The following is a 24,744-nucleotide window of genomic DNA, read 5'->3' as shown; positions in this document are numbered from 1 at the left end:
TATTTTTAAAAAAAAAACATGATAGGTGCACTTTAAAGCAGAACAAAAACACTGACACATTATTCCTGTTTGGTTAGGTTAGTTTCTTCATTCTGACCATGACAGCCATATGTGCTTGTTAAACATCCTATTCCAAAGGCATGGCATTAATATGGAGTTGGACCCCCTTTACACTCTTCTGGGAAGGCTTTCCTCTAGATTTTGGAGCGTGGCTATGGGAATTTGTGACCATTCATCTATAAGAGCGTATAAGGTCTGGAGTGCAGTCGGTGTTCCAGTTCATCCCAAAGATGTTCAGTGGGGTTGAGGTCAGGGCTCTGTGCAGGACACTCGAGTTCTATCAAACCAACCTTTGTCTCCATGGTGCTCATGGGTATTGTCATGCTGGAACACCTTTGGGCCTCTTAGTTCCACTGAAGGGAAATCATAATGCCACAGCATACAAAGACATTCAAAGACAATCATCTGCCTCCAACTCTGTGGCAAAAGTTTGGGGAAGACCCAAATATGGGGGTCATGGTCAGGCGTCCACATATATTGTACATCTTTGGAGGGCGCAGGTGGTGATGATTTACAGCTTGTGGCCTGTCACTGGGGAAGTTCTATATCCAGTGGATGATTAGTGGAGGGGTGTTGTGATGGTGCAGTTTCTTGGTGTTGCTAGATGGGGTTGAAGGCAGAACTGTATTTGAAGATGATCCTGTCAATGTATAACAGGGAACGAGGGATTTCAGCACTTGTCACTCCAAGCACTATATGATTACAGAAGTTAAGTACAACCAGGCTGTTGTGGTTTAGTTCTGAAGAGTGTGGTTTCTAGCTACTGGAATAATTGTAGATGTTTTCAAGAAAGCGTGTACAGAGGGAACATGGATGGATTCCAGAAAAGATTGGGAACATATAATGGCATACTGCTTAAGGCTTGGGGCCTTGTCTGGCGTACACTCCCCTGGCAGTGAATGAAGTAGAAACCATTGGCCCCGAAATGATGACTAAGGCTTGCAGCAGTACCTTACATTCATCTTAGCAGTTAAGGGTGTCAAGTCGTGCATTAAATATTTAGAACTTCTGGAAAGGACGAAAGGTCATTTTATTATTGCTATATATAATGCACCGTGTGCCTTCATGGCCTTTGGATGCGCTCATCTTTTTGAAATGCTTATTTTGCTTTTTCTGAATCCCTGTTGTAGTATCCTTTTATATTTACCCTTGACCCTGAAAATGTCGATCTTCGACAAGCAGTTAACAATTTTCAGGTACGACCAGTCCTGACATTAAAAAGCCTTGATGTTTTTAGTTTGAATGAGTTCTTATATGATACTAATAGACTCTAATAGATATATGAAGCATTTTGAGTTGAGCATTTCTTGAAAAGGGAAAAGTGAGAGTCGAGCGGTGTATTTTAATTTCAAGTATAATCATTCAAATCAACATTCAGTTCAAACATATGGGCTGATTACAAAATAATAATAACTCTTAATGGCAACATATTTCTTTACAGTTATGATGCTGTTGTTTTCTGGTGCAACCAGTGTAGTTAGATTTTACAGTCTGTTATTAGTACCTTGATGTTCTTGTTTTGTAGTGTTACATAGCTGTAGTGTTAAAAGTTTGTTGTAATCACTCTTTCCTACAGGCCAAAAATATGTGACAGGAGCTCTTGGAGGGAATTCACCAAAAAAATCCCCAGACAGGTGGAGTTACTGGTCATGTGAATTTTGGACAGGGAAGTGAATGCCTTTCATACTCGGGATGAATTGCTTTCAAAGAGCCATCTTTTACAATGCGTGGCATTCACTTCCTTTTTCGTAAAGTAACCAAGTCACCATGTTTTTCACTGTTCCCTCATCTTCCCTCTGTCTGTCCACATCATGTAACTTGAATAGCCAACAATTCTTACCTCTCTGTGACTCTGCACTTGTGAATTGACGAAGGCCCCTAGGATGCGTGAGGTGATGGGGAGGTAGGCAAAGATCAACTGGCTTTCCTGATGCACACAGAACAGGGAAAAGTAGTTTCGTAGCTCCATCGTCTGGATTGCATTCTCCTGCTGCAGGGGAAATAAAGTCACAGAGATATTGTGTGCTGAATGATGATTATGTATCAAGGGCTTGGAACTCAGCATTCCCACCTTCATAGAACAACTGAGTCAATCACATCACCATGTGGGCAGTTGTGGCATGTAGAGCAAGTCAACATCTGGTGGTGAGGAACATTCTGTGCTTTTTGCTTCCTCTGGTTCAGTTTCTTCTTGACTAGGGAAACCAAAATTCCCCAGTGCTCTAGAGAGGACATTACTGTCTATGTAAATAACCCTCTATTAATTTACTCTGTAGGCAGTTTCATTTGAAGAGAATGGGCCAAATATAAGAAGTGGCCTCCTAACAACCCTGTTACTTACAGTACAGGTGCATCTCAGAAAATTTGAATATCGTGGAAATGTTATTTCTTTTCCGCAATTTAATTCAAAAAGTGGAACTTTCATATATTCTAGATTCATTCAAGTGAAATATTTCACACCTATTTTTGTTTTAATCTTGATGATTACAGTTTACAGCTCATTGGAATATAAAATTCAGTATCTCAAAATATTAGAATAAAGAATTTAACACAGAAATGTCGACCTGAGAAGGGTGCTGATCAGATAATTAACTCAAAACACCTGCAAAAGTTTCCTGAGCCTTTAATCTCTCAGTCTGGTTCAGTACACACAACCACAATCATGGGGAAGATGAAAGTAAATGTTGCATTTCATTTGGAAATCAAGATCCCAGAGTCCCAGAATCAAATGTGTTGGTATATAGACAAGATCATAATGTAACATGATTTTATTTCAGTTGTCAGAACACTTCCAAAAAATGTTCTAGAAGTCTTGCCTAATCATATTTAATATGTGATTCAACATGGCAGTGGCTCATCCCATAGGGTCAGGTGGGGCGAATATTAATCCTCATTCACAACCTCTCCTCATTCCATATGTTTCAAATCCCGTTAAAATACTAATGATCTCTCTCGAGTGACTACCGATTTTAAAATTTTGCTATTTGACGGATAGAAAGCCAAACTTCCACCGTTTTGATCGTCTTTCTAGGTGTTGCGCAATCATGGAGCAGCGTGCTATGATGTACGGTGCAGAACCATTACTATTGTAAGATATGTTTCCAAAATTGGAAGAGGAGAAAGGGGATTATGTCCGTACGTCTGAAATACATACTGATGTGTGAAATAATTTCCCACACAAAGGCGAAGAAAAATGTCTCCCTTTTTCCAATGGCCAAATTCTTGGGCAAGTTTCAGGTATTTTGAGTGGTTTTTAAGATGAGGTTGAGCTGGAAATCCACTGAAACCCTGTCAACCCTGGTTAATGATATTCCATTGAAAAAAAGGTTGAACAAAGGTATGTCTGAAAAGCCTTAAAACAAGCTTCTACTCTAATCGTATGCTGGAAGACTGTATGTTGTTGACTCTCAACTGACTATTACAGGGTTACTCTAAAAATTCACTAGATAGAAGCCTATAGCATGGGTCATGTGAGATAGCATCTCGACTCAATTTAGTTTGACAGGAGCTCGTTATTAATGTTATCCCGCCCCACCAAAATCACAAACCACTGCGGAACAGTGGTCGCTGTGTTTCGTTTTAATGGTCGGTTTCTGTAAAATGTTTTTTATTTATTTATATTTAAATAACTTGGAAACAACTCTATAATAAAAGCACACGCAGCTTTCTACAGTAAATGTATTACAAGTAAAATCACCTTTACATACATATTTAGACCCTTTAATTAGTGCTCTGTTAAAGCACCTTGGCACTGTTGAATATGAAGTTCGGCACTTCTGGAATTGGGGAATTTCTCCCATTCCTCCATTACAGAACCTGTCATGTTTTGTCAAGTTGAACAGGAGTGTCGTCATATTATTTTGGGTGACGGCTGTGACTGGGCCCCTTTAGGACACTTTCAATAGCCACCTGTGCGCCTGATTGTTTTAATTCATTATTGTGCTGGAAGGTGAACCATTGCCCCAATCTGAGGTCATGCCCATCGTTGAACAGATTTTCGTCAGGGATGTCTCTGTACTCTGATCCATTCATCTTTTCTCATATCCTCTCAGGCCTCCAAGCCCCTGCTGCTGAAACACATCTTCACGACATGATGCTGCCACTACAGTGCTTGGCCAGGTGATGAGTGGTGCATGGTTTCCTCTAGATCCATTACTTCACATACAAGCCAAAGAGGTCAATCCAAGGTCACAGAGTCTTTTTTTCTCATGGCCTGTGAATCCTTTAGTTGCCTTTTGGCAAACTCAAAGTAAGTCTGGCCACTCTACTATAAAGGCCTGATTGGTGGAGTACTACAGAGATGGTTGTCCTTCAGGCAGGTTTTCCATGCAGGACTTCAGGACTTCCATCAGAGAGACCTTTGGGTTTTTTGTTACCTCCTTGATGAGAGCATTCTCCCAAGGTTTCTCAGTTTGACTGGGTTGTCAGCTCTAGGAAGAATCTTGTTAGTTTCAAAGCTATTCCATGTAAGAATTACAGAAGTCATAAGAGACCTTCAAAACTCCAGAAACATTTTGGATTTCCTTCACCAAGTCTGTATATTGACACAATCCTGCAGGACAAATCTACAAAATTGTTGTTTGAGAGTTGTTGAAAGATCTCGAGGATGATCCTGAGCTCGTTTTCAAGTGACCGAGCAAAGGGTCTGAATATTTGTGTAAACATGAGGTCCTTTTTTTAAATACTTTTGATGAATTTACAGAAAAATTATGAAAGCCTGTTTATGCCTTTTCATTACTGAGTGAATATTTTATAGAAACAATGAGGAAAAACACCATCTCACATATACAAGGTAAAATAAATATTGTTTTTTTTTTTTTTCTTGTAATATATATTAATGTGTATTTGTGTCTATAAGAAGACTGACCTGGACGATGCGGGATTCCAGCTGCTCCACAGACACCTGTTCTTTTGACTGCACGGCTGCACTCATCATCTGTCTCTTCATCACACTGTACTTCTGAAGGGCCTTCTGGTGCTCGTGCAGAACGCCCTTCTCGTGACGCTCGCACAAGTCCTGCACCGTATGCAGTAAGCATCTTACAAATTTTATGTTTTAAATCCACTCTAAAAGGTTTAGGTTGTAATCTGTAATAATGTATAATCTACAAAACATGAACGGGTATAAGCATGCTAACACTTTATGCATACTCACCCTGTACGACTGTAGCAAATCCAGGAAGAAGTTCAGTTTTTCCACCACATCATCCTCTTCCCTTTTTCCCTATATACATATATATATATATATATAAAAACATACAATCGCCTGGGCTTGGATTATCTCTTCTGTGTCCTGCACCAACACTTTCTATAAATGAGCCAGTACCTGTTGGGCAGCTTTGTCTGATAACAGGGAGAATTCCGAGGAAAGGCCACGGAGAGAGAGTCTCAAATCAGCCCACATGCTCTTAGAGGAGTCCAGGACAGGCACGGGTGAGGGGTCACAACCCAACGTACTAGGGAAAGGAGTAAAAATCTAATAAAATGCAATCTATGGGAGGCTGAAACACAGCACATCAAGCAAATTCAAACCAAACACAGCGATATACCATGTATTATTTACTGAGCTTCACTACTAAAGAAAAGTAATGCAGGTCACTGGTCATGTGCAGGCCAATGTTGCATTTAATGTTGCGTAATAATTTAATATTTTAGAATTAAAATGTTTCTAAGAAGCAGCCCATAATAATTTCTGACTTCCCCTTGCACAAAACGACACTTCCTGCTTTCTGAACAAATGAAATTGTTTATCTGATTTATAGTCTACTGCAGAAGGCCACAAAAAGGAAGTATCTGATTCCAAGTATAGCTATTGTAAAGTAAATGAGGCCATACGGGCAGCTTTTACCTCATCGTAAGTAATATACACTCACCGTCCACTTTAATGGGAACACCTGTACGGCTGCACGTTCATGCAGTTATCTAATCAGACAATCATGTGTCGGCAGCACAATGCATAAAATCATGCAGATACAGGTCAAGAGCTTCAGTTAATGTTCAGATCAAATATCAGAATGGGGAAAATATGTGATCTCTGTGACTTTAACTGTGGCATGGTTGTGGGCTGGTTTGAGTATTTCAGAAACTGATGGTCTCCTGGGGATTTCCCACACAACGGTCTCTAAGGTTTACACAGAGTGGTGTGAAAAACAAAACGCATGCTGTGAGCAGAAGGTCTGCAGGCTGAAACACCTTGTTGATGAGAGAGATCTCTGAAACTGGACAGATGCAGACTGGAAAACACCAGGTGATTTATTTTTTTCTTCTAATCTTCAGCTGTCCAGTTTGGGAGAGTCTGTGTCCTTGATAGCCTGAGATTCTTGTTCTTGGATGACAGGAGTGGAACCTGATGTGGCCGCCTGCTGCTGTAGCTCATCCACCTCAGGGGTCCAAGTCCTGAGCATGCTGAGATGCTTTTCTACTCATCACAGTTTTAACGAGTGATTATTTGAGTTACTGTATCCTTCCTGGTAGCTCGAACCAATCTGGACATTTTCCTCTGACCTCTCAGCACCTTTCTGAGGCATTTCCATCCACAGACCTGCCGCTCACTCATCATTGTTTTCTGCACCATTCTGTGTAAACTCTAGAGACGGCTGTGTGTGAGAATCCCAGGAGATCAGCTGTTTCTGAAATACTCAAACCAGCCCATCTGGCACCATGAACCATGCCACGGTTAAAGTCACAGAGATCACATTTTCCACCATTCTGAAGTTTGATGTGAACATTAACTGAAGCTCTTGACCTGTATCTGCAGGATTTTATGAATTATGCTGCTGCAACATGATTGGCTGATTTAGATATCTACAATAAAGTGGTATATTCTCTCAAAAACATGGTAAGAATACAGACAACCCTAAAATATATTTAAAAGAAATGCAAACAGGTGGTTCTAATGTTTTTCAATTTCCCCTAGTTTCCAGAAAACCCCCTGATCAAACAGGATGTTGCAAAACTTTTCATTCATCATTGTGGGGAACCCCCAAGGAACATTCAACACAACCGATCGGCTAACGGTTATAAAATAAAATAAAAATGCCTAAGCAAATGACCATTAAACACATTTCCAGCCATAATTTAAAACGAAAAAAGTTTCAACAGTCTTGAAAAAACTATATTATATGCATTTATAACATTTAATTAGTTAAATATGTTTGTCATTAATAACTTAATAATCATTTGTCATTACAGCATTTAACTTAAATAGGGTAATCGCAAACAATACTGTATCACAACATTGTATAGCTGATGTACAGCAGGCGTGTGGGTGTTACTGACCTAAGCTCCTTCCCAAACATGAGCAGATCTGTGGAGTTCTCCTTTGAACGCTCTGCCATTCTCTCTGCTCGGTCCCGCAGTTTCTGAAAGCTGTTGTGGATGTTTCTGATCAGCTCTCGGCATGTAGTAAACAGGGCCTGGATGTCCGGAGGGAGGTATTCCTACAGAAAAGACATACACGACCGGTGTTAGGGCATAATGATACCGAGTATGACTAGTGTAGCACTCAATACAGTAGATCATGTGAATCTAGAAGAAGAAGAAATAGAAACCTTGGCTTGTGTTGCATATGTATAGGTCATAAACTCATCTCCCATTTTCTTGAAAGCATCTCGTAGTTTTACTTGGACGTCCTGAGATATGATAAATAAACCAAATTAATAAATAGGAAAGTTCGTGTAAATGACATCATTACGTAAATGTATAGTAAACCCTGGTCAAAATTTGTAGACTTCACGCGTATTCTGCTGAAAATCACGAGAACAAACTAAACACTCAAAAATACCTAAAAATCAAGTGGTGAGCATTTATTTTTGTTTGGTTTTTGGCTCAATACCCTAGCATATTGGATTTCAAATGAATGGAGATAAAGAGCAAAACATGTTTAAGGAGACCAAGAGTTATTCTTCAACAGGCTGATTAGTTCTTACTTTTTGTGTCATCATGAATTCATGTTCAAAACAGGTTTAAAAAAAGGGTCAAGTTGTTGAATGTGTCATTTCTATCACACATTTCTTTCTATGAGGCCAAAGAAGTGTTAGCAGGCTATCATAATGATGAAAAATCATAAGCCATATTAGACACTGATGGATACCGGTCTTTTTCAGTATTTGTCAGTCTTTCTTATCCTTCCTCTCCTAAAAAAAACCCCCAAAAAACCTACAGACCAAACTACCTACTATACACCAAATCTATAGAGGTCTGGGCATTTTATTCCTGTCCAGATCAACAGTTCTGTGATTTCTGCAGCCAGATGCTGCCTCTTGTGTGGGAAAACATTTTTCTGACTGCTTTCATTCGCTGTATTTATTCAGGTAGCATGTGTAATCAATATTACAGAATCATTTCAGAATCGCGAAATCGGAGGACGGCAATCCTGCAGAGTATTATAATCTAGTCTAGTAATAAAATGAATGGAAAATTGTATTGCTGTTCTTTATTCAGCTAATATTAGATGCTACCAAATAAATAAATACATTTGTGTAAAAGCCCAGACAGCTCAGTCGGTAGAGCATCAGGCTTTTAATCTGATGGTCCAGGGTTCAAGTCCCTGTTTGGGAGTTATAATACCCACTTGTTTGGGTGACTGTGGCTCAGGGGGTAGAGTGTGTTGTCCACTAATCATAGGGTAGGTAGTTCCATGTGTGTGCCATGTGTGTGAACCCCAATTGGCAGCTGGTGTGTGTGTGAATGAGAACCTGTGTAAAACGATTTGGATCAAAGCGCTATATAAGTGCAGACCAGACCAGATAACATATGACTGAGTGTGATCAAATATCTAGGATCATAGATTACAGAAACCTGCTCAGCCCGCTGTCCAGTTTTGAGAGTTTTATCTCACAGGAGATAAAAGAGACACTAATCCCATCCAGATAGGGATGGGATTGTTTTAATAATGGAACAACATTGTTGTTATAATGGAACAACAATGAATACCAGGAACATATTGTTCAACTCAATGTTTTGATGAAAAACCACAAAGAAAATAATTTGCTGAATTAACCTGCAGACATTCGATTGAGAACATTATTCAGGATGGCAGCATGGATGTGTCCAACCTTAGCATAAATAAAAAGGACCTAAAGTCACACCAGCGTGATCTCAGCACTATTATCACATGACGTAAACAACTGGTGAGCCCCAAGAACAGAAAATGCATAACAAGTCTGTAAAGGTCTAAGGACATCCCTTCCGTTTTTAAATCTCTTTAGTTTTATCTGTAAACAGTGAAAAGTTTGACCCAAAGGGATACAAGTAGAACTGCAACAACTAATCGATAAAATCGACAATAGTCGATGATGAAAATCATTGTCAACGAATCTCATTATCTGAGTGCAGTACATTTACTCATTACTTTACTTCTGTCCCGAAAACACGTTTCAGAGAGTAAATACTAAAGTTGTGTCCCAAATGAAGTACTATACACTTACACTATGCACTATGTACTCTACCATCTAGTGTGTGAATTTTAGAATGGTAATATCATCTCAAATGCAACACTAGCATTTTTTTTTTAAATAACCGGATGTAGTCAACGTCGCATGACGTCATACGCACATAATGTGAAGCTGCTAGCTTTAGCCTAATACCCAGAGTCACCAACGATGACTTTCATCAGTTTACTGTTTATATACTTAGTTATACTTAGTTTATTTTATATATTAGTATTTATGCATTATTTTTTATGGATGCACAAAAAGCACTGAATTAAACAACAGTCCATAATGAATAATATATATTCTGTGTGTATTGGGTTCTGTTCAGTCTTATATAATTGGGCAAACAGTTGTGTAAGGTTTTAGTCTGAAGTTTCTATTTGTAACTCTCAGTTTGTGGATTTTATTTTAAATAAACGAAAAAATGGTACTGAAAGTTTGCCACCACCAATCCAATTAATCGATTAATCAAAATATAAATATATCTGGCCAACTAATTGATTATGAAAATAATCATTAGTTGCAGCCCCAGATACAAGTCTTTTTGTCTTTTTGAATACCAAAACCGTACAAAACGACTCTAATAGTTCTACACGTATATACTGTACATACATATACAAACAACAATAGCGTAGCAATACTTTAGTATCACTTGAAAGAAAAGTGAAAAAAAGGTTCCCACCGAGCCACTGAATGTAAGAAATATTTTAACAAGCTCGTCCTCCGAGAAAAAGGGATGTCTTGCTACAAGGTTCAAAAATCTGCCCAAAGCACGCCGCCGTCCTTCGATGAACTCTTTCTCTGACATTGAGTTCAATACTGTAGTGAACAGAGGAGGAGAAATAAGGTTAATTAAGGTAAATCTGAATAAATGACCCCAAATATGACTAAGCCATAGCCAAATACAAAGTGCAAAATTGCCATCTGCTGATTGTGTGCTGGCAGAAGCACGACTCTGTGTGTCAGAGCACCAAACCACAGGCGACACCCATGATTACATTGTATTACACTTTGATTTACAGGCTTCATTACAAGCTTTTGGCTTTTTATAACATATAATAAACGGCATAACATCATACCTCCTTTAAGCACTCTTTTGGGTGGCAGGGAAGGCACCATTCTGTAGGCATACCTCTGGAGCAAAAGCTCATGGAAGACGTCAAAGTCGCTGTAACGCCGATAGACGGAAATTTTGAAGCGCTGAAAAAAAAAAGTACATTCTGGTAAGTTTGTGCCTGCACAGAATGTTAAACCTGTCAATAGACATCTATTCTAGATTTACAGGAGTGTCACCCTCCAGCCCTATGAAGCATTCAGTCTTAGATGAAGGCAAAAAGCTAAGCGGGTGTGCTTGCTAGCTATACAATAAGAGAAGCAAACTGGAGAGGATAGAATTTGCAAAGGACCAACTTTGCTCTCAGAGCAGCCTTATTTCTTCATAGCATGGATTCAACAAGGTTTCCATAAGGAAACATTCCTTTGAGATTCTGATTGACATGATTGCATCGCTTGGTGTAGATTTGTGAGCTGCACATTCATGCTGCGAATCTCCCGTTCTACTACATACCAAAGGTGTTCTATTAGATTCAGATCTGGTGACTGGGAAGGCCACTGAAGTACACTGAACTCACTGTCATGTTTACAGAACCAGTTTAAACCAATTTGTGCTTTGTGACCTGTCTTATGATCATGCTGGAAGTTGTAGACAATGGGGAAACTGTGGCCATAAAGGGATTCACATGGTTGGCGACAATACTTAAACAGGCTGTGGCATTCAAATGATGTTTGGTTGGTATTAAGTGACTCGATATGTGCCAAGAAAACATCTCGCACAGCATTACACCACATCCACCACCAGCCCTTCTGTTGACACAAGGAAAGTTGGGTCAATGGATTCATGCTGTTAACAGCAAATTTTGACTCAGATCAGGAGATGTTTTTCCAGTCTTCACCTTTCCAGTTTCATTGAGTCTGTGCCCAATATAGCATCAGATTCCTGTTCTTGGCTGACTGGAGTAAAACCCAGTGTGGTCTTGTTCTGTTGCAGCCCATCCACCTCAAGGTTTGGCATGTTGAACATTCTCAGATGCTTTTCTGCTCACCACGGTTGTAAAGAGTTACCAAAGCCTTCCTATCAGTTCAAACCAGTCTGCCCAGTCTCCTCTGAGGTCTCACTTCAACAAGGCATTTCTTCCTTCAGATATGCCTCTCACTTTGATGTTTTTTCGTTTTCCTCACTTAAATTCTAAACAATACTGAGTGTGAAAATCCCAGGAAATATTCTAACCAGCCTGTCTGGCACCAACAAACATGCCAAGGTCTAAACCATTTACTCATTGAGGAACATGACGTCAAACACACGTTTGCTGGCATTGGAGCATTTTTATATTAAATGCAGTGAAGACAACTGTATCTTGTAAACTTTACAAAGCGGAGCTTGTGTAGCACAGAAGCAGGACAGTGATGCACGAGCACAAACTTATATTTATATCCCAAATGCTCGACTATGTGCAAGGGGTTGGGGAAATTGGTGCGAGTTGCTTAAAATATATATAAATAAATATAAAGATCTGATTAAAAGATTAATCAAATTATTATTTAAAAAAAAAAAATTTTCATTTTGAAAAAAAAAAAAATCAGATGATTAATCAATTGTGAAAATAATATAGAATAATAGTTGCACTGTTTATTAGGAAGAAATACACTGTATTTTAGCTGTGAAGCTAGTTAAACTAATGCTATTAAAATCTAATGTTATGGATTTGGGTGTTTGAAAAATACAGATCTTAATTTAGTTTCTAAATTATTTTAATGTAAACACAAGCGTCAGAGCCTGATTCAGATTGTTGTGCTGTGTGTGCTTGTAAGTCTCCAAATGATTTATTAAGCTATACTGAGTCAGCCAGACTGGTAGTATTCACTAGAGAGTCTGCTTTCGTCAATAAACATGGCCAAGTCTGGCTTATTTTCCCAGAAGGAGCCAATCTGACTGACATGGAAGACTTTTTTCTCCATAGCCCAAACACTCAAGTTTATCTTGTTTACTCACCACTAGCCACTAATTTTTACTAATTTAACCCCCTATTTTCAGATAAATTCACAAATTGAAATAGGAGATACACGTTGGTTGGGATATGAGGTGGGACCTCCTGAGATATACAGTGTGGAGGTTTGGCTTGCATTAAGGAGCAGAGCAGTGGAGCAGCGCTGTTCGAGCTTTTGGCTTTTCGAGCTCCTCTATATCATTTGGATTTGTGATTGCCCACTAAGAATTTGCACAATATTACAAAACGGCTGTCTCCCAGATAATACGGTATATAGGAAGTAGGGAACAAATTCAAAACGGCTCTAAAAATGAGTCCTCCGAGATGCTGGTTCTCTTGGTATTCTACACACGTGACCGCCACTGACTCCTGCACACCTGACTCTCATTAGCAAAGTGTGACTGGCATACAAGGCTGAAATCCGTGAAATCCGACAGGCCGCTTGAGATCACTGGCTGCCTGCACTCTTTTTTCTTTTTCTTTTTGTGGAGATTTTGTGCGAGTATGTCTCAGTCTATATTACATGCTAAAATCTGTGGTACTCTGTAGCCGTCACCTCCCTGAATAGATTTTTTCCATGATATTTCTAGCTAAGGTTCTGTGAAAAAAATAATTAAAAAATTCACATTTCATTCAAAATCCATTATTTAACATGCTTTATAACCATGAGTAACTTAGTAGACATTCCCTAGGTAAAGAAGTGCTAGTGCTATATTACTGGTTATAGTTTAACTTGTGTTATTACCACCACACTTGCTTTTTTTTCACAAAAGAAATATTCGTTATTCATTTATCTGTAACATGTATTATGTTATCCCAGCCACTCGTATATGTTAAAGTGCACCTATTATGGTTTTTCAAATATTACCTTTCATGTAGTGTGTCATAGAGCTGTTTGTGAATGTAAAAAAAAGTTTCAAAAATCATTGAGAGTTATTGACTCCCAAAAGAAGGAACCGATTCTGAACAGCTGAAACGAGTCGTTAGTAATTCCAGACTTACTTCCTGTACTAACCTATGTAGGTTTGTAACAAAAAACCCCGCCTCTGCTCACTGACAGCGGTAGACTAATCACAACAGACTGGGACATCTGACCAATCAGAGCAGAGTATGCTCTCTGAAAGGAGGAGTTTAGAACGAATCCTTTAGAAGGGATCATTTAATGAGTCGTTTGTGACACTAGGGGGAAAATGTAATGCTGCAGTTTAAATTATGAGCACGTTAAAGTGTTTTTTGACCTTGGATGCATGTAAATCTATTGTATGAGACCTTTAAAACAAAATTAGGCACATTTCATAACCATAATAGGTGCTCTTTGCTGTCAATCAACCAGCAACAATGATCAACTTGTCTATCAAAGGACCATGTTTGGGATGTGATTGAAAAATTCTGTCTCTTTCAGACACCTTTCCCTACAATATCCATTTATTTAAATCGCATGTATTTATGAACGTCACTTACTGTAAAAACTCTTATTGTGTAAACGTACTACTCAATAGGTCTACTTTCCTCTTACCTCACTGGTGACCTGATACTCCACATGTTTGAGGAACAGGCCTTTCTTCTCAGGGATGAGCTCCACCTTTATGGTGTCCTTGCCCAGCAGGTTGGCCAGGGACAGAGACATGAGAAGAGGGTTCTCCTGAGCTGGCTGTATTCTCAGGGCCTGCATTTCCTTTGGGTCTCCCAGCTGGGGTTTAGGGAATTCTGTTAAAAAAAAAAAAAAAAAAAAAGTCTTCAATTTTTCTTTTTACCCCTGAACATTCTCTATGTATCTGGTCAAGAGGAGCGAACAAAGTGTGAGTGTCTGGAAAGAATAGCAAGTAGTGATAAAGGTCACATTCACTTACAGTACTGTAGTCAATCAGAAAGACACTGGCTTTGAAAAAAGTGAAGACAAGATAAGAAAAGTACCTTTGGTCATTTACAAGCATCAAGTTATGCTTGTCATGTGTCTTCAAAAAGCCTGACACCTCACCAGACTCTTTTTTTTTTCCACTCAGAAGTTAATAAGACAAAACAAACGCAGCTTGTTGTGTTAGCGTGATAACCACTAAGAATTAGCCAAAGAGCTGACACGTGAGACTCCTTCTATAAACGTGTAATAAGTAAATGTTTCCTTACAGAAGCATAACATATTACAATGCATGCATTAATATACAGTAATTACAGCCTGCACTACCATCAGAGCTGATCAGATCTGAGAATTCAAAGGTGTTGTGGTATACATCCTAATAATCTCTACCCATCCTACCTGTCACAAGGTCAGTACAGAGGGACTAATCTAAAATAAATCTAAAATAATAATGAAAGAAGGCGAAACCATCGAAAGTGCCTTTATGCACCAATAAATATGAGGGAATAATATCCACAGCCGTGTATGTTGTATGCATGCACATTCATGCAAATGTTAGCTTGAAAATTTCTGAACCAGGTGTTTTTATTTGTACTAAAGTATCATAAATGTAGACTTGAGTATGTGCAAGATTGCCACTGGTCACCTAACGGCTACATACGAGACTGGCGCTCGCTGAATCCCTCAATTTATTCCAGACGGAGCAAACAGCCGTGCACAAACTTAGCATGCACACTTCACATTCAGTCTTAATTTACAGACTATTTAACAAGCATACTTTTGTACCTCAAACAAAATGCTACTTCAGCTCTCTTCAGCCAAACCCCTCAATTACACCCATCACATGTTACAGTGCTGTGTAAAAGTATTTGGCCCCATCCTGATTTCTCCTATATTTCTGTATATGTGAAACTAAATGATTTCAGAAATTAAAACAAAATCTACGATAAAACAAAGGCAACCAGAGTAAACGCAAAATACAGTTTCTAAATGATAGTTATTTATTGAAGCAAAAACGTTATCCAATACCAACTGGGCCTGTGTGACTCCAAAGAACCACAGTGAGATCCATTATCTCCAAATGGAAAAACTTGGCACAGTACTGAACCTTCCCAGAAGTGGCCGTCCTTCCAAAATTCATCCAAGAGCACAGTGACGACTCATCCAAGAAATCACAAAAGACCCAAGGACACCATCAAAGGAACTACAGGCATCGCTTGCATTAATAAAGGTCAGTCAGTGTCCATGACTCCACTATCAGAAAGACACTGGGCAAAAATGGCATCCATGGAACAATGGCGAGGTGAAAACCACTGTGAACCCAGAAGAACATTAAGACTTGTCTGAATTTTGCTAAAACACACCTTGATGATCTTCAAACCTTTTGGGAGAACGTTCTGTGGATTGATGAGTCAAAAGTGGAAATGTTTGGAAGACAGGGGTCCCGTTACATCTGGCATAAACCAAACACAGAATACCACAAAAACAAGATCATACCTACGGTGAAGCATGGTGGTGGAAGTGTGATGGTGTGTGGATGCTTTGCTGCTTCAGAGCCTGGGCAACTTGCAATAATTAAGGGAAATGTGAATTCTGCTCTCTACCAGAAAATACTAAAGGAGAATGTCCGGGCTTCAGTCCATAAATTGAAACTCAAAAGCAACTGGGTTATGCAGAAAGACAATGATCTAAAGCGTAGGAGTGAGTCCACCTCTGAATGGCTCAAAAAAAGCAGATGTAAAGTTTTGGAGTGGCCTAGTCAAAGTCCTGACTTGAACCAATTGAGATGCTGTGGCAGGCCCTTAAACGTGCAGTTCTTGCTCGAAAACCCTCCTGTGTGGCTGAGTGTTGTATTTGTTTGAAGATCTAAAACTGTTCAGTATGAGATATACACCAAAACAGAAGAAATCAGGGTGGGGGCAAATACTTTCTCACAGCACTGTGTAGTAAGCATTGTAATTGTCTGAGTCTTTATTATCGATCACATATACATTATAGCACAGTGAAATTCTTTTGTTCGCATACCAGGAAATTGGGGTCAGAGTGCAGGGTCAGTCATGAAACAGCACCCCTGGAGCAGAGAGGGTTAAGGGCCTTGCTCAAGGGCCCAACAATAGCAGCTTGGCAGTGCTGGGGCTTGACCTTCCGATCAATAACCCAGCGCCTTAACCGCCAAGCCACCACTGACTGCCCCTAAGTGTGCACTTTAGCAGTGTCAGCAGCAATTCGTGAACGTAGCTCGACGACAAGACCTGGGTGGTGTTAAACATTTAGCGTGTGGGAGATGTACTCATGAGAGTGCAAGAAACACGATACATCAGCTTCGCTTCATGCAGCAGAACTACCACAGGGGCAGCACCTGAAATAACACAATTACAGCAACACGCCACAATTTTTCTAAAAGGAGCTTTAACTTGAGGTCGCTGGGAAGGAGAAAAAAAAAAAGCCACAGCATTCAAAACAATTCCTGTCTTTAAAACCAGAAGGAAGACAACCTTTTTCTGACAGCGATCACAGAAAAAGCAATAACTATGAATAGCATTCAATAGGGGAGCATCCAAGTGTCAAATTCACACCGAATAAAATAGTTACACAGAATTCAACAGGAAGGCATGAGAACACACAGGGAAGCAAAATGCACAGAAAGTGCTGACATGGTTATTTTTGTTTTCAGGGGTGGAATGGAGGGAAGTCCAGATAAAACTCTATTTATATGACTTTCTGGAAATTAGTTAGAAATATAACTCATGGCAGAGTGCTGACTAGCAGAAACTCGGCTGCTAGAAGGTTAATAAGAAGCTAGGTAGCCACATGACATGTCATATGGAGTGTTCTGGCAGGTGATTGGGACTACTGTCCTTTTAATGGCATCTGGATGTCTATTGCTGAGATAAAATGTGCTTACCTTGTATGCAGTTCTCCAAGAGTTTGGGGCTCGGCTGCTTGCCTTGTTGAGCAAGGGCAATCAGTGCCAGGGCTTTATAGAGAGACACCTTACTTAGAAAACCATCTCTGTTATCTACATGCTCTGTTATCTGGAATAAAAACAAAGTGCACATGCAGCTTTCTATAATAACGTTTATGGCTCACAGAACTCACAACATGAAGACATGTACCCAGAACGCTCTTGAAACGTAGAACCGGTTTTAATGTAAGGTCTAAGAACATTAGCAGTCTTGCTGAGGTGTACAGCCAACCTGGTTCTGTACAGTGATGGAGAGATCAGTCCTGTCGAGGAGTCTTTGGAACACATCAATTGACACCCGTTCATCCGTCCGATTACTGACAGCTTGATGCACTTCCCTATAGTACAGAGGGACGGATCCTGTAGATGAGGGGGGAGATAAAGATTGAAAGGTCTTAATGAGTAAATACACCAATCAGTAATAACGTTAAAGCCACTGACAGATAAAGTGAATAACATTGATTATCTCGTTACAGTGGCACCTGTCAAGGGGTGGGATATTATGGATATATTTATTAGGCAGCAAGTGAACAGTCGGTTCTCGAAGTTGATGTGTTGGAAGCAGGAAAAATGGGTAATCGTAAAGACCTGAGCAACTTTGAAAAGGGTCAAATTGTGATGGTGAGGCGACTGGGTCAGTGGTTTGAAGAACATGACTGAGAGTTCAAGGTGTTGACTCGACCTCCAAATTTCCCAGATCTCAATCCGATCGAGTATCTGTGGGACGTCCTAGACAAACAAGTCCGTTCCATGGAGGCCCCACTTCACAACTTACTGGACTTAAAGGATCTGCTGCTAATGTCTCGGTGCCAGATACCACAGCACACCTTCAGAGGTCTTGTGGAGTCCATGCCTCGACGGGTCCGAGCTGTTTTGGCGGCACAAGTGGGACCTACACAGTGTTAGGCAGGTGGTTTTTATGTTATCGATGTATATGTGAATAGATATTATATATTTACCTCCAAGCTAAAAAGAGTTTTTCATTCATTATTGCAATTTTTAAATTGAAACATGAAGTAAGGTTATTGTAGCAAGCCTGTGAAATTCAAAATTACAGTAGTACTGGTCAGCTAAAAGCTCTTCTACGTTTAAGACCGACAATAAGCTCAATATTTATTCCAAATTGTGCAAATAACCATATGGGTTGAGTTTCATCAAACCTTTCCTTTTATCTTAGTGAAAATTCAGCTTCATCTGACCAGAAAAATAAAAAATGATATTTTTAAGAAAATAACAATAGTAAGGCAATTAGAAAGACTCAAATATTTATTGATCAGTTTAGACAAGACATAAGAAATCTGTAAAAATGTATCAGCTGGCAAAGATGGTCTACCATTTTGCTTTGTGCTGTGCTTTGGTTGCTATTAGCTGGCCAGACCAAGCTGAATATTTTAGCATGTTTTATTTACTAAATTTTCTGTCTTAAGTACTTGTGAACCCAATATTAAAATTTCAACTTAATGAATTTTGGAACTAGTCATTCTCTAACTACTTAACACATATTAGGCGTGGACGCTTCTCGTGACTTTTGTGAATCATTATTTACACATTCAGATTGTATAGGTTGTTTCACTTTATGGATTAGCATATTTAAGATGCATAGACTTTTACAGAATGAAAAGCAGGGTCAGGACAACTAGCAAAGTCATAAAAACACCCTGTCAGCTACACTATAATTATGTGGACACCTGACCATTACGCCTATATGTGGTTCTTCCCCAAACTGTTGCCACAAACTTGGAAGTGCTGTAGCATTACAAGTTCCCTTCAATGGAACTAAGGGGACCATCCCAAACCTGTTCCAGTATGGCGGTACCTCTGTGCACATGGCGAGTTGCATGTATCCACTTGAGTGTATGAACTTGAGTATCCAACACAGAACCTCAACCCCCACTGAACACCTTTGGGATGAACTGGAACTGTACACCAACTCGTTCATGCAATTATCTAACCAGCCAATCATGTGGCAGCTGTGCAATGCACAAATAATGCCGGTAATGTTCACAGCAACCATCAGAATGGGGAAAAATGTCATCTCCGTGATTTTGACTGTGGCATGACTGTTGGTGCTAGACAGGCTGGTTGGAGTATTTCTAAAATGCCATGTTGGAGAGAGATGGCCAGACTGCTTCAAGCTTTCAGAAGGGCTAGAGTAAATCATATAACCGCTCTGTACGATTGTGGTGAGCAGAAACCGCAGCAGAAGACCAGGTCGGGTTCCACAGAAAGCTGAGGCTGCAGTGGGCACAGAGTCACCCAAACTGGACAGTTGAAGACTGGTCTGATGAAGCTAGATTTCTGCTGAGGCACACAGATGGTAGGGTCAGAATTTGGCACCTACAGCATAAATCCATAGACCCACCATGCCTGTCAACAGTCCATGCTGGTGGAGGTGGTATAACGATGTGGGGAATGTCTTCTTGGCACAGTATGGACCCGTTAATACCAATCAATCATCGCTTGAATGCCACAGACTATTTGAGTATTGTTGCTGCTCATGTGCATCCCTTCATGGCCGCAATTTACCCGGCCACTTCCAGCATCATCATGCACCACGTCACAGAGCAAAAAGTTGTCTCAAACTACATTCATGAACATCACAATGAGTTCAATGTTCTTCAGTGGCCTTCCCAGTCACTTCCCGGATCTGAATCCAATAGAATACATATGGGATGTAATAGAACGGGAGATTCGCAGCGTGAAAGTGCAGCTGATAAAAATCTGCCATCGTGTCAACATGGACCAGAATCTCAAAGGAATGTTTCCAACATGTTGTGGAATCCATGCCATGAAGAATTGAGAGCAAAGACAGGTCCTACCCGGTATTCACCTGGCACTCACATGGCAGTTTGAATCAAACTAAATCATGTGCGCATTTACATAGCCATTAAAGAATGCAAAATAATGAAAACAAGATCATTTTTGTATAAATATGTCATAATATAATAATTAGAAGAAGGAGAAATAAAAGCAGGCTATAACTGCATTTCATATTCTTATTAGTGATGGGATAGGTGATTTTCTGTATCTCTGTATATCTGTATAGTTAAGATTTCATAGTGTTGTTCATGCACAGTTACTTTTGGCAGGGAAATAACTCCAACATCTGCTAAGCTTGAGATTCCTACCAGCATCCACAAGAATTATTATTTTCTTTTCCTTATTTAATTTGAGCATTACACTCCACCTGGTTTGTACTGGAACTTCCACAAAGATGTTCATCATTTTCTAAATTACTTTATTTGAAAAAAAAATTTCGTGCACGAGCACAATATCTAAGTTGTTCTCTTTATGTCCTTTTCAGCTGCCCGGTTACACAACAGGCGCGCGATCTTGGCTCGCGCTGCCACAAAGTGCCACGGCTTCTCTCGCGCGTGCAGCATGCACCGCTCGCGCTCATGAAGCACCTGGTCGTGTTTGCAAAGAAAACGTTGTGTCTAACTTCCGCTACGTTAAATAAACACGTTCCGGGTCTATACGGTTTTCCACCAGTGTTCGCGAAATACACACGAGTCATATTTTACCAGCAGAATGACGCCTTATCAGACAAACTGAACTATAACTGTCTTGCACGCGACCAAAACACAACCCAAACGCATCTAGATCGCTCACCAGAAGACCAAAGTGACCCGAATTTACCTTCATTGAGCTCCCCTTCCATCTCTCACACTGTCATGTGAGCACATCTGCACCTCCATGTGATTTCCTAAGGAAAATCTAGAGCGGGAAGAAAAAAACAGAAAGTAATTTCCTACTGCCAGGAGCGTGACTGTAGTGGGCGGAGTCTGAGAGAGCCTAGAAGCAAAACAGAGCTCACTTCATCATGGGTCTGTCTCCATTCGAGTCATTTACTGTCTGTCTCACATCTGCAGAACTAGCACAAAACCGCCTCCTGGAGGTCTGCCTACAGAAATGATCACACATAATTACACTACAGCCAAAAGTATGTGGACACCCGACATCACACACAACATCCTCGAACTGTTCCCACAAAGTTTGACGCACAGAATTGTATACAGTGTCATTGTATGCTGTAAAATGGCAATTTTTCTTCACTGGAACTAAGAGGTGCAAACCTGTTCCAGCACGACGATGCCCCTGTGCACAAGGCGAGCTCCATGAAGACGTGGTTTGAGAAGGTTGGAGTGGAAGAACTCGATTGTCCTGCACCTAAACCCCACTGAACACCTTTGGGATGAACTGGAACACCGACTGCACCCTGGATCTCCTCACCTAACATCAGTGCCTGATCTCACGAATGCTCTTGTAGCTGATTGAACACAAATCCCCCACAGCCACGCCCCAAAATTAAGCAGAACGCCTTCCCCGAAGAGTGGAGCACATTATAACAGCGAAGATGGACTAGATCTGGAATGGGATGTTCAAAAAGCACATATGGGTGTGATGGGGAGGTGACCACAAACTTTTGGCTTTTTTGGTGGCGGGAGGAAACCTACAAAGAGAACATGCAAAACAATTCCACACAGACACCTGCCTCAGCTCAGGATCACACCAGGAACCCTAGAGCTGTGAGACGCCACTGCTATCTACTGTGCCACCAAACCTCCAGGAAGAACAACAAATGGTTTTAATTTAACAGTGTTCAAGGTAAATGATGGAAATTGCTATGACAAGAAAAATAATATATTGGCTCTAATAACACTAATATTGCTAAATAATAATGCCAAATGATATAGCTAAAATTTGATCATATTTTCAAATGAAAATTGACAATATGTCATGTACCAGTGCGTAGCCACGTGACAGTACGCCTAGTAAAGCCACAGTAAGTGATTTTGGTGAGCATGCTAACTTTTGCCTGCTGAAGAATCCAGCTTGGGCTGATCAGCCAAAATACAGGCCGAGCTGGTCAAACTGGAAGACCATCTTTTCCAGATTTCTTAATACATGACTAAATTGATCAATAAATGTTTGATTTTTTAATTCCATTACTGCTGTTGTTTTCTTAAATAGACCTATGATGTACCATTATTAGCAATAATTCAGAAACTTACTATTTTTATCAGCTACCAAAGATGATCTTCCAGTTTGACTAGCTCAGCCTGTTTTGATCAGACTAAACTGGATTTTTCAGTTGCCAGACTTAACCCTTCTTTTGTTTTATGCGTCTTGGACCCATTTCCACATTTGAGATGTCTGAAATACCGGTTAATCTCTCTTTTCCTCTTTGATTTTGTTTTTTTTTCACTTTCCTCATTTAGGGTCATGAACTTATTTGCAAATATTTCTTCTTATGGCTTTTCTCAGACAGGCCATAATAAAGGTTTACTGTTTTAAGTGGTTCATTGCTGTTTTTTGTGTGTATTTACACTGTGGAAGTCATTTTGACCCATAACATAATGGATGTAACCCCCCCCCCCAACATAATAGGAGGGTTAATCAACTGAAAGCATCCTTTCCCAACTTTTAGTCCCAAAGCCACCATCTAAACTCCACTCTGTCTGAACCCCCTATATCCATGTGTCAATGTGCATGAAGGCTTTTGCTACACACAAGCAGTAACATACTATACCTGATTCCCAGTGGTGGTTTCATAAAGTCCTAGTTTGCAAAGTCTTGCATTTTAAATTCCTTTGAAATATTAATTACCTCTTTTGAGTGACCAACTACCTAAAAAATGTTGCTATTTGACAGCTGAAGTTGTGCTCATAAATTTGCATATATTGCCAAATGTTAATAATTTTTTTTTTAAATAAGATTGATCATTAAAATTGCATTTTGTTTTTTTATTTAGTCCTGCCCTGAATAATCTATTTCACATAACAGATGTTTACATCTAGTCCACAAGATGCAATAATAACTGAATTTACACAAATGAACCAGTTCAAAAGTTTACATACCTTTGATTATTAATCCTGTGTGTCGTTATCTGGATGATCAATGACATGATGTTGTTATGTTTTGTGAGAGTTGTTCATGAGTTCCTTGTTTGTCCTGAGCAGTTAAACTGCCCACTGTTCTTCAGAAAAATCCTCCAGGTCCTGCACATTCTTTACTTTTCTTCTGGTCAGTTTCTGCATATTTGACCCCTTTCCAACATATTATTTTGAGATATTCCATATTTAGGACAACTGAGGGACTCGTATATGACTATTACGAAAGGTGCAAACATTCACCGATGCTCAAGAAAGCAACACGATACATTAAGAGCCAAGGGGGGTGTAAACTTTTGAACAGGATGATCGGTGTAAACTGTTACTATGTTGTTTAAAGATGTTTTGTTTTTTTCATTTAGTACTGCCCTTCAGAATCTACATAAGATATTTACATGTTTCCCAGGAGACAAAATAATAACAATTTACACCAATTAAATAAAACCACATTTCTCAGAATTATTGGCACCCCTGCATTTTGAACTTGGTACAATGTCTTCACTTATAATGTTTAAACCTTGTGAAATCTGTCCTGTGTGCCCTGTGAGTTACTCTTTGAACCTGCCACCAACAATCTTCAGTCCAGTCCAGACACAAGAATCCAGAAGCAGTTTTCAGAATAACAAAAGCAGCATGGTTAAACAGACCGACCATGCAGCACTTTTAGATTGCCACAAGCTGGTTTCTCTTTGCAATGACAATAAAGTTTCTGCCACCTTTGCATGAGCCATAGGTGGGGAGAGTCATACCCACAGGTCCCACGCAGGTGCCTGAGCAAACCCCTATCCCCACGACGAATGCATCATATCAGTGGGATTTGATAACAAGGTTGAAGCGATACAAAATTCAGTTTTGCCATTGGCTCCCAAGAACTCGGGGCTTCATTATTATCAGACCCCAACATGGTTGTTAATTTGATCTAAGATGTTTGTTTCCCGTTAGACAGAGCTGTGATCGAAAAGTTAGACTGCATGGTTCAGAACAAGGTACTCAACATACTGTTTTTTTGTGTGTTTTTTCTTCCGAAAACGACTTGAATTGGCGAAATTGTTGTGCACGGTCTTTCACTGTGATGTTTGTTGGTAAATGAGACCTTTTAGCTGTACTCATATTCGACACACGTGAATCGAAGAGGGCTTTGACTGAATGCATGTTGTGATGATGTCACGTGATGTGTTTTGGCCCAAATCTGTGGAAAATCTGTGGTAATTTTGAAAATTTGCAAGCTTCCACGAATATTGCAGGGTTTGCTTGATTTCGCGTTCATTTCTGTGATCGCAAAATACTGGAAGGATTGATAGAGGTTGGCCATTTCCCTTCAAGCCTAGATTTCATCATTTGTGGCTCAATGGGTAAAGCTTTGGGTACTGATCAGAAGGTTTGGAGTTCAAGTCCCAACACTGCCAAGCTGACAATATCCATAGATGAAGTGAAGTGTCATGGTTGACCCTACACTCTGATCCCAATTTCCTAACAACCTAGGATATGTGAA

The 24,744-nt window shown here is 39.9% G+C and overlaps 1 protein-coding gene across 3 annotated transcripts in view; it reads right to left on the bottom strand.

Annotated features, from left to right (window-relative positions):
* snx8a (sorting nexin 8a) overlaps window positions 1-24,744 on the bottom strand; it is a 29,279-nt gene that overhangs the window by 3,438 nt on the left and 1,097 nt on the right. The window contains exons 1-13 of one of the 3 annotated variants that reach the window (XM_053675493.1): window positions 20,998-21,129; window positions 18,134-18,250; window positions 17,591-17,718; window positions 17,299-17,428; window positions 14,055-14,245; window positions 10,574-10,694; window positions 10,177-10,313; window positions 7,611-7,691; window positions 7,339-7,499; window positions 5,387-5,516; window positions 5,216-5,284; window positions 4,928-5,077; window positions 1,901-2,050 (exon numbers count right to left, since the gene is read on the bottom strand). In XM_053675493.1, coding sequence (XP_053531468.1) covers window positions 1,901-2,050; window positions 4,928-5,077; window positions 5,216-5,284; window positions 5,387-5,516; window positions 7,339-7,499; window positions 7,611-7,691; window positions 10,177-10,313; window positions 10,574-10,694; window positions 14,055-14,245; window positions 17,299-17,428; window positions 17,591-17,718; window positions 18,134-18,250; window positions 20,998-21,019 — 1,587 coding nt within the window. In that variant the 5' untranslated portion in view covers window positions 21,020-21,129. Of the gene's footprint in view, window positions 1-1,900; window positions 2,051-4,927; window positions 5,078-5,215; window positions 5,285-5,386; window positions 5,517-7,338; window positions 7,500-7,610; window positions 7,692-10,176; window positions 10,314-10,573; window positions 10,695-14,054; window positions 14,246-17,298; window positions 17,429-17,590; window positions 17,719-18,133; window positions 18,251-20,997; window positions 21,135-24,744 lie in introns of those variants that run through there. The other 2 variants (XM_017454844.3, XM_053675494.1) reach the window with 2 other exon arrangements.

The sequence above is a fragment of the Ictalurus punctatus genome, chromosome 24 (assembly GCF_001660625.3).
Source record: "Ictalurus punctatus breed USDA103 chromosome 24, Coco_2.0, whole genome shotgun sequence".
NCBI lineage: Eukaryota > Metazoa > Chordata > Actinopteri > Siluriformes > Ictaluridae > Ictalurus > Ictalurus punctatus.
This window is presented reverse-complemented; position numbering and strand designations above follow the sequence as displayed.